The sequence below is a fragment of the Notechis scutatus genome, chromosome 11 (genome assembly GCF_049901735.1).
Source record: "Notechis scutatus isolate UNSWTSFEM ecotype Mainland chromosome 11, rNotScu1.2, whole genome shotgun sequence".
In the NCBI taxonomy this organism is placed as follows: Eukaryota; Metazoa; Chordata; class Lepidosauria; order Squamata; family Elapidae; genus Notechis; species Notechis scutatus.
The window spans coordinates 18487297-18503169 of record NC_142019.1 but is presented as its reverse complement, the minus strand read 5'-3'; the positions used below and the strand labels follow the sequence as shown (position 1 = coordinate 18503169).

The following is a 15873-nucleotide window of genomic DNA, read 5'->3' as shown; positions in this document are numbered from 1 at the left end:
CATCTTCAGAGATTTCCCCTGATGGTCTCCCCTCCAAGTATTAACCAGGGATAACCCTGCTTAGCATTTAGATCAGCCTAGGTCAGGAGTGAGGGATCTAAGGATGCAGTTCTTATATCACTAGTAGCCAATAAATCCTGCTGTCTCCATCCCCTACTTGAGCTGTATAGCAACAGTAATAGCACTTAGACTTGTATACCGCTTCACAAGGGCTTTTACAGCCCTCTCTAAAAGGTTTACTGAGTCGGTCTATTGCTCCCAACAATCTGGGTCCTCATTTGACCCACCTCGGAAGGACGGAAGGCTGAGTCAACTTGGAGCCTGGTGGGATTCGAAGTGCCAAATTGCCGGCAGCCGGCAGCCAGCAGAAGTAGCCTGAAGTACTGCACTCTGACCACTGCGCCACTGTGGCTCACAGGTTGGACTAGCTCAGCCAATATGGTTCAGAAAGCCCCAATGATGCGATTCTTCCATATCGTCCTGCAGCCATCTAGCCAAGTTCCCACTTGATGGCGATGGAATGCAAAACATGCATACAGATCTCATTATTGTAGTTGGTTGCCCGGGCAGCCAGATGTTTAGGTTGGATTTGGCATTCTTATCCACCTCTTGGGTCCTCCCAAGGCCTGGAAGGAGAGATGTTGTTGCTTGATGAAAGGTCACAGGGTAAGTTCTAGGAATAGCTGCCATTTGCAATTGACTAATAGTGATTTTGTCAATGCCAGAAATGTTCAAGAGCTGCGCCAGACGTTTTGGAATTGCACCCAGTATCGCTGTTGGTACTATCTTTGCTTTCTTTCCTCCACAGTCGTTCTAGTTCAATTTGCAGGTCTTTGTATTTTGTGATTTTCTTCATTTCTTTCTCTTCTCTTCTGCTCTCTCCAGGCACTGCCATGTCCAGCGTGCAGACTTTTTTGGTCTTTCTTATTGACAACTGAGAGATCTGGCAAAGTTATGCGGTAGCTGCTTTTCTGTTTTGAATTCAAAAGGTCCCACGGCATTTTAAGCTTCTTCGTTTTCTATTAGCTTGTGGTCCTGCCAGTTCTTGCTTGTAGCAAAATGGTATTTCTTGCAGATCTTCCCAGGTACCGTTGTTGCTACTTTGTCGTGCTCTTGCCTGTAGTCACTTTGTGCGATCTTCTTGCACCAGCTAACTAGATGTTCCGCTATTCCTTCAGCTCCTTTGCTGAGGCGGCATTTGCTGTCTGTTGCTGTGTCCTCAATTTTGGCTTTGCATGCCTTTGTTCTTCAGGCTTGGTCTTGTGCAGCCAGGATTAGCCCCTCTGTCTCTGTCTTCAATTTCCCTCCTCTTAGCCTTTGCCAGGTCTTGCTACTGGTTTTGCCTTCTAGTCTTTTTATGAACTGGCCATGCAAGACTTTCCCCATGCCTCTTTTCTATTCTTCATTTGGCCTTTTTGTCGGCCAGTCTGATCTTGCTGATACTCGGTGAATGTTCATGGTGTACAAACATCAGTGCGCCTTCTTTACTCTCCTTCAGATATCCTCCCAAAGCCCTTTGTTCTTCTTCAACTGTCTGGTACTTACAACATTCCACACCCACCCATGCGCCTTGATAAACAGATTCAGTCAACATCACTGCATGGATGAAGGAGAAGAATCATTGTCATTATTTTTCCGATTCTCCTGCCGAGATCTATTCGAGTCCAGTCCACTATTCCAGCTGTAGATCTAATAACTGGAATTGCCCAGGTGTTAATTGCCTTGATGGTGTTTCCTCTACTGAATTGGGACTTTTAAGATCTTCTTTACTCTCTTGATGTGTTCATTTCTAACCTTCTTCTTGACTTCAGTGTGCTTAATGTTGTCAGCTTGAAGGATGCCCAGGTATTTGTGGGGATTGTCTTCATCCAGACTCTTCATGCTAGTTCCGTAGGATACCTCGATTCCTTAATGTCTCACTAGTTTTCCCTCTGTTGATATTGAGAGTGACACATTTGTCCAGTCCAAACTCCACTGCAATATCTTCAGATCAGATTAACAGAGTTGGAAGGGACCTTGTAGATCATTTAGTCCAACCCCCCGCCCAAGCAAGAGGCCCTACGCCATTTCTGAGAAATGGCAGTCCAATCTCAAAAGTCTCAAATGATGAAGCTCTTGGTTGTATCCTCACACAGTGTTGAGCACGGATTCCATTTGAATACAGCTTTAGGTTTTCAGATTATTATTACTATTAGTAATTTTAATTATTTTTATTTTAATTCAGATTATTATGATTTCTCTGCGACACCCAACAACACAGGAGATTCTCTGTAAAATATAAATTGTTCAGAGTGAATAAAGCCACAGTTACGGCATCATTCTTTACAGGAGGCACGTAAATGTTTCAGCTTTAAAATTTGAGAAAGGCCGGGAAGCGTAAGTTCTGAAACAGTTGCTAAATTATCGCTTTTCTTCATTCCATTTAATTGTTTTTCTTCCTCCAATACTGACATCTATATTTTTTACAGGGAGTGCATCTACTTTTTTGCATGTGCGGGGGGGGGGGGGTTGCTTTTTTTTAAAAAAGAGGCTAGATTATACAGTCAAAATGCCAATTAGTAAAATATTAATGCAAATCAGTTCTCTTTACAATGGTTAAAACTCACAATGGGACTGAACATTTTTGCTGGAATTAGTGTTTACCTGATTTGGCTGCCATCTAGTGGTGGTTGGTGAAATACTTTGATTTACTAAACATATCTAGCCAAAACATATTACAAGTTGTCCCACACTTACAAATATTCATTTAGTGATTGTTCAAAGTTACAACTGAAAAAAAAATGCATTACAACCAGTCCTCACGCTTACAACTGTCGCAGCATTCCCAAGGTCAAATGATAAGATTTATTATGGCAACTGGCTTGTATTTATGACTGTTGAAGCATCCTGGGCAGAGGTGGTATTCAGCTGGTTCTGACCGGTTCTGGAGAACTGGTAGAGGAAATTTTTGAGTAGTTCGGAGAACCGGCAAATACCACCTCCGACTGGCCCCACCGGCCCCATCTCTTCTTTCTGCCTCCCATCGAGTCCCGGCTGATCAGCTGGGTCTCCTTTGGTTGCCCTGCCCAGGAAAACAGAGCTGGAAAGCAGGTTAGTGGGGTGGGGAGGGAAGGGGGATTTTGCAGTATCCTTCCCCTGCCATGCCCATCAAGCCACGCCACGCCCACAGAACACCACGCCCACCAAGCCACGCCCACAGCTGAACAGCTGGGTCTTCTTTGGTTGCCCTGCACAGGAGAACGGAGCTGGAAAGCAGGTTACTGGGGTGGGGAGAGAAGGGGGATTTTGCAATATCCTTCCCCTGTCACGCCCACCAAGCCACGCCCACAGAACCGGTAGTAAAAAAATTTGAATCCCACCACTGATCCTGGGGTCACATGATAAGATTTTCCTAGCTGGCTTCGGACAAGCAATTATCAATGGAAAAAGCTGGATTTGCTTCACAACCTTGTGATTCTCACAACACCTCCAGTCATTTGCTTAACAACTGCAACAAAAAGGTCATAAAATTGTCCGCAAATCACTTAACAACCATCTTGCTTAGCAGTGGACGTTCTGGTCCCAATTGCGGTTGTATGTTTGTTTGTTTTTGTAAAAGTTTTTTATTTTTTAACAACAAACATAAACAAGCATAAACATAAAACAACAAATAAAACCTTTCAGTTGTACAGTGTGTCGGTTGGTACATATTTCTTGTGCATAGCATCTAGTCTGTGCAGACATCCAACTGTATCCTCCTACAGTTAAATTTATTTACTCCACTTTCCATACCATGTTATGTTATTATTATATCATCATTAAACTTTAATTGCAAATCCCTATGATCCTTTTAGAGCAAATCTCAGTTTTTACTAGGTCTAGCTTATATTATAATTCATTCCATAATAAACACTTGTAACATAACATTACTACTGTATTATATTTACTATTATATTACATTTATATTTCATTTTCCTGTTTTTCTATCTAGCCGTTGATAAAACAAATCCCACATTTTGTAATGTTCTTTTTCTTCTTGCGCTCTAATTGCCAGTGTTAATCTACTCATCCCTGCACATTCCATTATTTTCTTAATCACCTCCTCCTCCTCTATCGGATCAACTGCGGTTGTATGTTGAGGCCTATCTGTACAGAAAGGACCCACTGCGGCTGTGAAAGGCCACCCACAGAGGTGAGACAGATCCCGAAGGATTGCAGCCAGCACCCAAAGGCAGAAACCAATTCTGGAGAAGTTTGGCTGGTGAGAACACAAATATCAGCGCACGGCTGAAAGCCAAAATGTTTGGAGCGGGCAGAAGCACGTGATGGGATTACTCTGTTCCAATGTTTTAGTTACTTATGAGTAATTTACTTATGGTTTTAGTGTATTTTAGTCTGTGCAGACATCCAAGCAGAGGAAAAAATACTATCTAAAAGGACGCCAGTCATTTCTACTGGCAGAGAAAACCCCGGCCTTCTTTTCCTGATGGCAGGTGAAGGAAAAATGCAAGCAAAGAGTAGCTCCTAACTCTGCTATTCCGTATTCTGCACTTGGTTTGCTGTTTCCTTGTCCCCAAGTGAGTTTTCTCTCCCTCTGCACAATCTGCATTCCCTATTTGGCTGAAGAATGGCAAAACGACCTTGATGTCTCAGGAGATCCTCAGTCATGCAGGTAGGTCATGGTTGTCTCCAAGGGCTTTTTTCAAAAGGCAACTAGAGTTTCTTGGTTTTTTTCCCTTGGAGGCATTTTCGCTTCTCATCCAGGAAGCTTCTTCAGTACCGAACTGAAGTGAACTGAGCTGAAGAAGCTTCTTGGATGAGAAGCGAAACGTCTTCAAAGAAAAAAAAAACCAAGAAAGTCCAATTGCCAGTTGAAAAAAAAAAGCACCTTTAGGAGCAAAATGACCTCCTTATTCTGAAGCACTTGGAAAGAAGGGCTGATACGGCCATGTGCTTGGGCAGTTCTTGAGACCTGAATGAGGTGCACCAGAGCATGGGATCAGGTGAGATAATGTGGAAAGGGAACTTCATGAGGACAGTGGTGACACCCAAGCAGGAAAAGCCCAAAGGGAACATCAGGCCAGCCATAAAACAAACTTGCATAGGAAAAGAGATTTAATAAAAGGTATTGAAAGAAGCCCCCTAGACAAAAGCCAAGTAATTAAGAAAACTAAGGAAACAAGAAAAGAAAACCCTTACAAACACAAGACATGCCAAATCAGCTAAACAAACAGACAAAAGACACAAAATATATTGCAAAGGAGACAGACAGGAGATTGCCACAAGAAAACATTAGGAAACTGATAATCCAATCAAACCACCCTGCAAAGTTTGCCTTCTGCACCCCACGGAGTTTACCCTCCGGCGGAAATGAAGACAACCCCTGAAAGGATTTAAAACATTAAGAAATACAAACACAAGCACATACACACACAAAATGAGAAAAAGGTATATAAATCAGGGGCTTATCATACAAAGCGAGCTAGCCCCAGGAGCAGACTTCTTGCTATCTCTCACCTTCCTGAAAAATAAAAAGAACCAGCTTCCAAGCAGTTGCCTGTGTCCTTGCACTGGAGTTCTCCCATCAGGAAAACCGAACCCTCAGAAGAAAGGCATTTTCCAGCCTTTCAACAATAGGAAGACTACCACATGTGCTCCTGGAAACAAGCAGGCCGAAGCCCGTTTCCTGCAAGCCACACATTAAAAAGCCACACATTAAAAATTGTAAATATTTGTTAGAGGTAGAATTAGAAGAAAATGTTGTTAAGGGATGTATGATAGCTTGGGCTCAAAACATAGGACATAATATAAATTTGACAGAGTGGGAAAGCATTTGGAACCTAAATTATAAACTAACAAAATCGGCATCACACAAAGAGAATATTTATAAGATGTTTTATAGATGGTATTTACCCCCCGGGAGATTGGCGAAGATATATCCCAACATGAATCCGGCATGTTGGAAATGTAGAAAGAAAGAGGGTACCTTCTACCACATGTGGTGGTCCTGTTCAGAAGCTCAGAAATATTGGCTTAAAATTAAATAATGGCTGCAAGAAATTCTTAAGGAACAAGTAGAATTGGAACCAGAATTATTTTTGTTAGGGATATTCAAAAAGAAATGTGCAAAAAAATATAAAGTATATTGTATTACGTATCTTAACGGCTGCTAGAATAGCTTATGCTCAATGCTGGAAGCACAACTATATAACCTCAGATGAACTGATTATTCCAGAAATAATGGCTTGTGCTAAAATGGACAAATTGACTTTAATGGTACAAGAGAAAGAGGAGTCTGAATACTATAGAATTTGGGGAAAATGATATAATTGGATCAAATTAAAACAGATAGAAAATGAAGGAATTAAAGATAAGCAACTTATAGATTAAATGTATATATTTACACAAAATTGTATATATTTGTAAATATGCACAAAAGATAGAAATGTATGAGATGAATGTCACAAAACTGTTAATGTCATGATATTTATTTTTTGTTTTATTTTTAAAATATATAAAAGACTAATAAAGTTTATTAAAAAAATAAGGAAATAAGGAGGAATTTTCTGACAGGGGGAACAATCAACCCGTGGAACAGAAGTTGCCTTCAGAAGTTGTGGGAGCTTCATCACTGGAGGCATTCAAGAAGAGACTGGACTGCCCTCGGTCAGAAATGGTGTAGGGTCTCCTGCTTGGGCAGAGGGGGTTGGAGCAGAAGACCTCTAAGGTCCTTCCCCACCTGCACCCCACTGGTCCTGACTATGGCAGTTGGTCAGAGCTGTATTTTCTTCTTGAAGACCTATGAATGCTGAAGCACCGTCTCCAGTATCATCCCAAGTGCCAGTTTATCTCCTTATAGAAAAGCAACTCCTACAAGCCCCCTTTGCACCATCTCCAAGCCCCTTCATCTGTTTCAGACTGAAGGCAGATTATCCTGGAAATGGTTTCATTCTCCCAATCTATAAAACCACCCAGGATATTTTGAGGTCTAATGGAGGATTGCATGTTTTACAAAATGTATTGTCTCACCAATAACCCGCCTTACAATGTTTTGTTTGTAATTCCAACTTCTGCTTTTAACAGCATTTGTGGAAAAAAAAGAAAAGAAAGACCCACTGAAATAGAGACTCGGAAATACGGATCTTGACAGGCAGAAACCCACCCAAGATAAAGGGCTCCCACTCCCTTTCTCAAACTAATTTGTGCAGTGTCTGCTTGAGAGTTTGATTTGCTTCGTTTTGCTTTGTGATGATGAAGGTTGCATTGGGGAATCAAAATTTTCAGATTTCTTTAATCATCGCAGTGACGAGAGAAAAGTCTTCATGTACCTACTCAGCTTTCCTTAGCCAATTACATATCCCTTTCAACAGGCTAGCTGGGTCATTTCTAAAACTGTTGGCTAAACTAATTAAAAAAAATCCTACATGAACTGTCTAGCATTTAATCAGTGAAATAACAGATTGAAAATTGGTATTAAAATATTGTCAGAAAAATGGAGAACTATTTTCCCAGTCGAAGAAGAGTAGAGAAGGTGTTTGGAAAACAGTCTTTAAAACAGATTTCTTCTCAAACATTCCTGCTTAATATATACTTAGAATATAATCCATCACTAAAAGATGCTACTTTGATGCTCTTCGGGGGAAAAATGAATTTATAGCTAATCAGAAAGATGGATTTGTTCTTCTATCTAGAATAATTTCTTAATATGGAAGGTGGACTCATTAATATGCTTCAGCATGCAATAATAATCAAGATTACTGCAATCTCTGAATGGGGAAAGATTCTGGGTTTAAGGTAGGTGGAGGGAATTGGTCCTCACGGTTTTCCTACTTTAACATCCTTATTTGATTGGCATTAGCACTGATGCCCTCTAGCTTCCCATCCTAGTCCTTCACCTGACCAAGAATTAAGCCAGCAGAAGTCACAAAGGAGGTTTTGGGCTTGGAGAAAATATTGATGTGGGGGAAATGAATTGTCTCCCGCGGAAGCTTCCTTGGGCATCCCCCAGACCCAGAAGCTTCTGTCTGAAGGAGAAAAGGTGTTGTCTGGAAACTCCAAACCAGAATAGAAATCCCACCACTATCACATACTTTGGACATCATTTTCGTTCCTTTTGAGTTTTGCCTGGTAGTCACAACTGAAAATTTCATATTCTGCCTCCCCATAATGCATCAGGTAATTGGATGTATAGCTTTCTTCCACGACTGCAAGGTGACTTACAACATTCCTTATTTTTTATCCTTAAGGCATCCTGAGATGAGAAAAAAAAATCTGGGCACAAGGTCACCCATGGAATTTCCATGGCTGAAAAATAGCAGTAGCACTTAGACTTATACACCGCTTTCCAGTGCTTTCCAGCCCTCTCTAAGCGGTTTACAGAGTCAGCCTCTTGCCCCAAGAATCTGGGTCCACATTTTACCCACCTCGGAAGGATGGAAGGCTGAGGCAACCTTGAGCTGGTCAGGTTTCAACTGCTGACAGTGAGCAGAATTAGCCTGCCGTTCTGCATTCTAACCACTGGGAAGGAAGGAAGGAAGGAAGGAAGGAAGGAAGGAAGGAAGGAAGGAAGGAAGGCAGGCCTTAGCAATAGCACTTAGACTTACATACCGCTTCAGAGGGCTTTTACAGCCCTCTCTAAGAGTCAGCCTCTTTCCCCCAACAATCTGGGTCCTCATTTTACTCACCTTGGGAGGATGGAAAGCTGGGCCAACCTTGAGCTGATCAGGATCAAACTGTTGGCAGTGGGCAGAGGTGGCCTGTGATACTGTATTCTAACCATGGAGCAGGAAGGAAGGAAGGAAGGAAGGAAGGAAGGAAGGAAGGAAGGAAGGAAGGAAGGAAGGAAGGAAGGAAGGAAGGAAGGAAGGAAGGAAGGAAGGAAGGAAGGAAGGAAGGAAGGAAAATAGCAATAGTAATAGCTCTTAGACTTATATACCGCTTCCCAGTGCTTTCCAGCCCTCTCTAAGCGGTTTACAGAGTCAACCTCTTGCCCCCAACAATCTGGCTCCTCCTTTTACCCACCTCGGAAGGATGGATGGCTGAGTCAACCTGGAGCCTGGTGGGATTCGAACTGCCAAATTGCAGACAGCCGGCAGTCAGCAGAAGTAGCCTGCAGTACTGCACTCTAACCACTGCGGCATCGTGGCTCAAAATGCTTCAATTGCAATCTCCTCAAGTCATAGAATAGATCAACACCTTAATCACAATACCAGGTGGATTGTGGTTGTGAGCCGTAACAATAAAGTTATCAGATAAGCTGCTTGCTTCTGATTGTTCTGAAGTTTGGTTGTGGTTTCTTGTTGCTGCTCTGAACTATGCAGATTCTCTTTATATTGTCAACCAGCAGTTCTTCAAATTAGGAACCTAATCACTTAAGCCTTGATCCTCACTGTCAATCAATTCTATTATTGCTTGAGAGGAAAGTCAGTTCATAAAATCTATAAGATCCCTTGGAGACAAAACTAGCTTGTATTGTATTGAAACAAGAATGGAGACAGAAACAGCCACCTTACTCAAAGCAATGTGATAACAAGGCCATATTTGTAGTAAATACCACCGAAATTGGCTTACTGAATACGAGTTGAGTTGTTGTTAACAATTATTGAAAACACACTCAATTGATATATTATTTCTAATTGTAATTTTGGTCCATTTCATTCTGTTCCATCTTCTTTCTTTCAGAACCAGGACTACAATACAAATGCTGTACAAATCAGAACTAACTCAAGATATTAGACAACTCTACAAACCTTCCTTGTATAATCTGAAACATCTAAGATCTCTTTTCCCAGGGATCCATTTGTTGCAGAGAAGAGCAACAAGGATTAGAGATGTGGAGGCTAAAACACATGAAGAATAGTTGCAGGAATTCGGCATGTCTAGTCTAATGAAAAGAAGACGGGGTGAGGGGACATGATACAGAGTTCCAATATTTGAGTGCCTGCCACAGAGAAGTGGGGGGCGGTCAACCTATTTTCCCAAAGCCCCTGAAGGCAGGACAAGAAGCAACGGATGGAAACTAATCAAGGAGAGAAGCAACCTGGAACTAAGAAATTTCTTGACAGTGAGAACGATCAACCAGTGGAACAACTTGCCTCCAGAAGTTGTGAATGCTCCAACACTGGAAGTTTTTAAGAAGAGATTGGGTAACCATTTGTCTGAAATGGTGCAGGGTTTCCTGCCTAAGCAGGGGGTTGGACTAGAAGACCTCCAAGGTCCCTTCCAGCTATGTTATTCTGATCATTTAGCTCTTCCATGACCAGCTCCTGAGTGCAGAAGAGAGTGCAGTCACAGGGACCTCAAGAATCTTGCTGGAGACTCGCTGAAAGGGTAAAGGAAATTACTCCTGTATGGCCCAGTTCTAGCAATTGACAAAACTATTTTTTATGATTCCACTGAAAGTCAAAGAACAAAGGTGAAGTGAAGGAAACAGGACTCGTGACTGTGTGCAGGAGTCACTGAGCATGAGTCCCCCCACTATAACCCTAATCCCATGTGCCTGACCAATGGTTTCTAGAGGGGACAGGAAAGGGAGATTCCTCAAACTCTGAGGTTACCCCTGAATTGCTTCGCTAGCTGCACCCCAAACGATGGCAGCTCCTAAACAAATTTCATATTTCATCTACTCCTAAAACTGAAGGGTTATCTCAGGTCTATTAGCTACCAGCAAAAACCTGTCCCATTTTGTATGTGCAGAAATTTCTGGGATTTTGAAAAGACTCGTATCGTATCACAATCTCTGGGATTTGGGGATATTTAAGTACTCTTTCACTATAGTGGTAACAGATGTTCAATGATATATTTAATTTTTAGGTTTAGAGAAATAACATAGATCATTGGTTATCTTCAGTAAAAGACAATTCCTGGAGGATGCCTGAGTGTACAATAGTTCTGGAGAATTTATTTCAGCCTTTGAGCTACTGATCTAAAATGGGAAATTAGTGTGAGAGTGTTTGAACAAGTCTAATAGGATTTCTAGTTTGCCAAAAAAAATAATGCTTTCAGAAGCACAATCTTTGGTGTAATCTCTCTCTCACACAACAAGACAGATGGCATCATTAATTGCCTCTATATCTAATTAAGTTGGGGGGGGTGGGAAACTCGGCTTAAGTAATGCTAAAGTTGTGGCACAAACTGGGAAATGTAGGAAATCGCAAGGTGTAGAGCCCCTGGGGGAAAAAGAAACAGGGGCTGATGTGGATGATGAAAGGATGGAAGGAAACTTGAAGGAAAAGGGCGAAGAGTTTTCTCTAGAACCTTTTTGGGGGAGGAAATGACACCAGGGGAGAGAAAAAAGACCAAACTGCTATCTAGCTGGGCTCCTTGGCAGCACAAAGTTAAATGTAACACAGCCAGAATAAAGTGGAAAGTTTTGCTCCCAAATCAAAACAAACCTTGCTTCATTTTATTCCCAAATATTTTCAGTCCTCCTGTTAAATATGCATGACGCCACATTAACATGAGCCTTACGTTATATGCAAAGTGGAGTCTGATGTAAGACTCCACTGAACGGTTCAGCCGCTGGTGGGGAGATTGAGTCCCTGTCAGTGGCTGAAGGGTCGGACAGTGCCGGTCATAAAAAGGTGGCGCTGGCCACGTTGGTGGCTTTTTGAATTCAGCTTGTAAATAAAGAGTTTCTTGAATTCCTGAGTCCTGCCCCTTCCTCATCCGCGCCCATTTAACACACCTCCCCAAGCCTCTGCATGCACCCTGCACTTACCTGCATTGAAAATGGGTCGCGTGGGGACTGCTGGGAGGGGAAGGGTGGGCGGGGCCAGCCAGGAGTGGGATTTGGGGGGCGGCTCTCTAAACTGCACAGAATCTTAGCTAGGGGCTCTCCCGGACCCCTGCAAACTCCCCAAATTCCCCAGCCAGCAAAGCCAGGCTTTGGGGGATTCTGGGAGTTGAAGTCCACCAGGCTTAAGGTTGCCAAGGTTGGAGAACCCTGGACTAGTCCAATCTCCTGCCCGAGGTAGATAACCTTATACCAGCCGGAAAAAACGGATATCTAAGTCTTTTCTTGGACACCCCCGTTCACTTGGGTTGATTTATTCTGCTGGTTTAAAACACAAATATTTCACCAGGAATCTTCCCATCGGTGTTTAATACTTTCCCCTTGAGGTCAAGGAACAGAAAACTGGGTGGCTGAATGACAAAGGTAGATTCTGCAGCCACCCCTGGAGAAATGTAAACAAAGTAGAAAAAGCCCCTGAACCTAAAGGCTAAAGTATTTGCACCAAGACAAATTCCTTGTGTGTCCAACCACACTTGGCCAATAAAGAATTCTATTCTGTTCTATTCTATTCTATTCTTCATTCTATTCTATTCTATTCTATTCTATTCTATTCTATTTCTATTCTATTCTATCTCAATATTCTATTCTATTCTATTCCATTCTATTCCATTCTATATTCTATTCTATTTCTATTCTATTCTTCATCCCAATATTCTATTCTATTCTATTCTATTCTATTCTATTCTATTCTATTCTATTCTATTCTATTCTATTCTATTTCTATTTCTATTCTTCATCCCAATATTCTATTCCACTCCATTCCATTCGATTTCATTCCACTCCACTTTATTCCTATTCTATTCTATTCTATTCTATTCTATTCTATTCTATTCTATTCTATTCCATTCTCTATTCTATTCTATTCTATTCTATTCTATTCTATTCTATTCCATTCCATTCCACTCCACTCCACTCCACTTCTATTCTATTCCATTCCATTCCATTCCATTCCATCCACTCCATTCCACTCCACTCCACTCCACTACATTCTGCATTTCTATTCTATTCTATTCTATTCTATTCTATTCTATTCTATTCTATTCTATTCTATTCCATTCCATTCCATTCCATTCCATTCCATTCCATTCCATTCCATTCCATTCTATAAGAGATCAGCATTTATTCCGGATTTTCCGCAGCACATATTTCTGAGGATCCGGGGTTAATTAGGGTGCAGGGCTTAATAAAAGAAAACACTTTGCTGCACCTGCCCCCACCCCCCACCCCTTCTCCCACAACCCCAGGAATCCAGTGATTCTGCAGTGATTCTGGAGAGAGTGCCAAAGGAACCGAAGCTCTACCTTTATGGCTCACCTGCTGCCTCAAAGTCTGCGGGTGGATGAAAGTCACAAAGTCGACCGAAAAGTATCCCACCACCGCCCTGGATTTGCAGGCCTCCCCGATTTTAAGACACAGCTGGTGAAGGAGCTTGGGTTCAATGGAAGCCTGAGGAAGGGTGGTTCCTGAAGACTGGAAAGGACCCTCGGCGTGGAACTGGTCTCCGCAGGAAACCATGGTGACTTCCCCGGTGGGTTCAATCAGCATGTCCACGGTGAGGCTGGTGATGCTATCGGAAGGTGGGAAGGCTTCTACGACTCCACCTGGTCGGAGACACAAGAGCACCAGCGTCAAGCCGCTTCATTGCACACTCTACAAATGTCCCCATTGCAAAAGGATGATTTTATAAAGCAATGGTTACAGCAGGGGTGTCCAACCTTGGCAACTTTAAGACTTGTGGACTTCAACTCCCAGAATTCCTCAGCCAGCTTTGCTGGCTGAGGAATTCTGGGAGTTGAAGTCCACAAGTCTTAAAGTTGCCAAGGTTGGACACCCCTGGGTTACAGCCTTACCCCAAGCAGTTTCCAAAAGTAAATACGTTTGATTCCATCACTCGTTGCAGAAGTTGCTCCTGCCTTGTTAAACGGGAAAGTCAATCCTGACTTTGCCTGGGCTTATAAGGGGCAGTTTCTTTGGTGGCTGTGGTTATATTTGGAGGGGAATTGGGTATAGGCTGAGCAATTATAAAGAGAAACCCACCACCATTCCTGATGCTACAGTTGAGTTGGTGGCTTTAGAAATCTAAATTTTTAAATAAATAAAATCCATGTCTTGGTGTAGGAAAATGGAAGAGCTTCTTACTTCCTACTCTAAGTATCCTGAAGGACTGACCACTCTGCCCATATTCTTTCTCTTTCAGAGCAGAAGGATGGGGAAGGAGCAAAGGGAGGAAACCGTATCCAATGGTGGTAGGTAGGTAGAGGACACTCCGTGTTGAAAACCTAAGTCCTGCAGGCGCAAAATTCTCCTTGCTGAGTTGTAAGGAACTATAACCATTTTCTGACTCAATCTGAAAGTCGTATTTACTGTTACATGCCCAATGTTGGAGGGTTCTAATTTTCTCTATACAAGAAGAATCACCAGGTCAAGAACATCAGAAAGACGAGCTGGAACAAACCCACCTGGGACGTCCAGGGATGTAAAGGTATGCATGTATGTATGTGGTTATTGATATATGGAGCTTCTCATTCTTAAACATGATGACTTGCAAAACTGCTTGAAAATGCCTCATGTGGACTCCAGAGAGCAGAGAAGAAGGAGATGAACAGAACTGACGAAAGATGAGGATTCGGTGGTCTTTATCGCTCCAGTTCCTCACCAATTCCAACTAGCCAAAGTTTGCGAGTGAAGAAAGAAACACGAAGGGAACTTCCATCCATTTCCACAATTGCTCCTCTCTGCTGTGATGTCCATGGCCCACACTTGGGGCTTTTTCACAGCACCCCAATGGGACTCCCCTCACCCCAAGACCACGACATACCCACAACAACCCAGGGACAGCCTCACCCAACAGTTCTGGGCCGTTTTTAGGTTGCTCGTTTTCTCAACCCAAAGTGGGACAGAAATTTTACCTATGGGGGGTAACTTTAGAGAAGGGAGGGAGGTGGGAATCTCAAAACCATTGAAGTGAATAAGGGCATCCCTCTTTCTATCCCGGCGGGCGCATGATCCTGTCCAAAGTGGGCCTGGTCGAAGATGGCTGCCTGTATTTCATTCTTAAAAAGATAAGAAACGTTAACGCGGGGAAGGGAAGAGGGTGGAAGTGGAGAAATATCCCAATGAATGAGAACAAAGTGCTGGCGACATAATTATCCCTGATAGCACTTAGCAGGAATGTAGCAGTCTTATTTACCTTGACTCACAAACGTTTGGAGGAATTTCCCCCATGTAGGAAATCGTTTCTCATTGACAGCCTGAGCGTGCTGTGCTAAAAGGCCCGGCAGCTCCTGTGAGAGCTTCACCAAAGCTGGTTCCTGCAGAAACAAATTAAATAGAACCACAAGCAATTTTACTGCAGAAATGAAAACGGCTTGTGGGGTGATTAAAAACCAGGCCTCCAACAGGCAGTGTGGTTACTGTTTAACCACGGCCAGGAAGCCCTTTTTTAAATGTTTCCCCTATCTTCTTTCATGTATCTGGCAACTTTTGGGGGTCTCTCCCCAATCTCTTCCTTAAAAAAGAAAGAATACATACATACATACATACATACATACATACATACATACATACATACATACATACATACTCAAACATTTAACAACTATACAAATGGGGAATTAAGAGATTAAAACCATTCATATTTTTGCCTAATGGGAAGATCTATTCATTTCCCTTCAAAAGATACGGATTATCTCTTTACTCAAAAGCCTTCCCCTACCCTCTCTTGTGGAATCACATGTAGAACTCACATTTGTGGAGTCTCACCCAATTCTGCCCTCCATACAGTTTTCACGGGCACCCACTCCCTCCCCAACGCCCCAGGCCAAGGTATCTGAAGAGCGTTAGCGTTGGGGAGCCTACTTTTCATTTCAAACTCTTGGTTTGGCTCTGATGTCATCTCCCCGGATCTTGTCCTAGCTCATCACAAGTCACCTTTGACTTATATGGTTTTGGTTGTTGGTCCTTTATTCAAAACTGCCCTCAGTTAAATAAAAGACCACATAAGTGAAACCGGGATCAGTTGGGTGCAGGAGATAAAGGGATGCTGATGCAAGAGGCAATCCATGTAGGATGCTTCCCAAGTCCCTAAAAGAACCACGGAT

General features: G+C 42.5%; 1 protein-coding gene across 6 annotated transcripts in view; it reads right to left on the bottom strand.

The window, feature by feature from the left end:
* The window catches only part of IQCH (IQ motif containing H), a 103487-nt gene that overhangs the window by 14197 nt on the left and 73417 nt on the right, over nt 1-15873 (bottom strand). For 5 of the 6 annotated variants that reach the window (XM_087972937.1, XM_087972935.1, XM_087972939.1 and 2 more), the window contains 2 exons: nt 14964-15084; nt 13088-13374 (listed from right to left, as the gene is read on the bottom strand). The exons of the other annotated variant lie outside the window; for it this stretch is intronic. In XM_087972937.1, coding sequence (XP_087829063.1) covers nt 13088-13374; nt 14964-15084 — 408 coding nt within the window. The remainder of the gene's footprint in view (nt 1-13087; nt 13375-14963; nt 15085-15873) is intronic. 6 annotated transcript variants of the gene reach the window in all.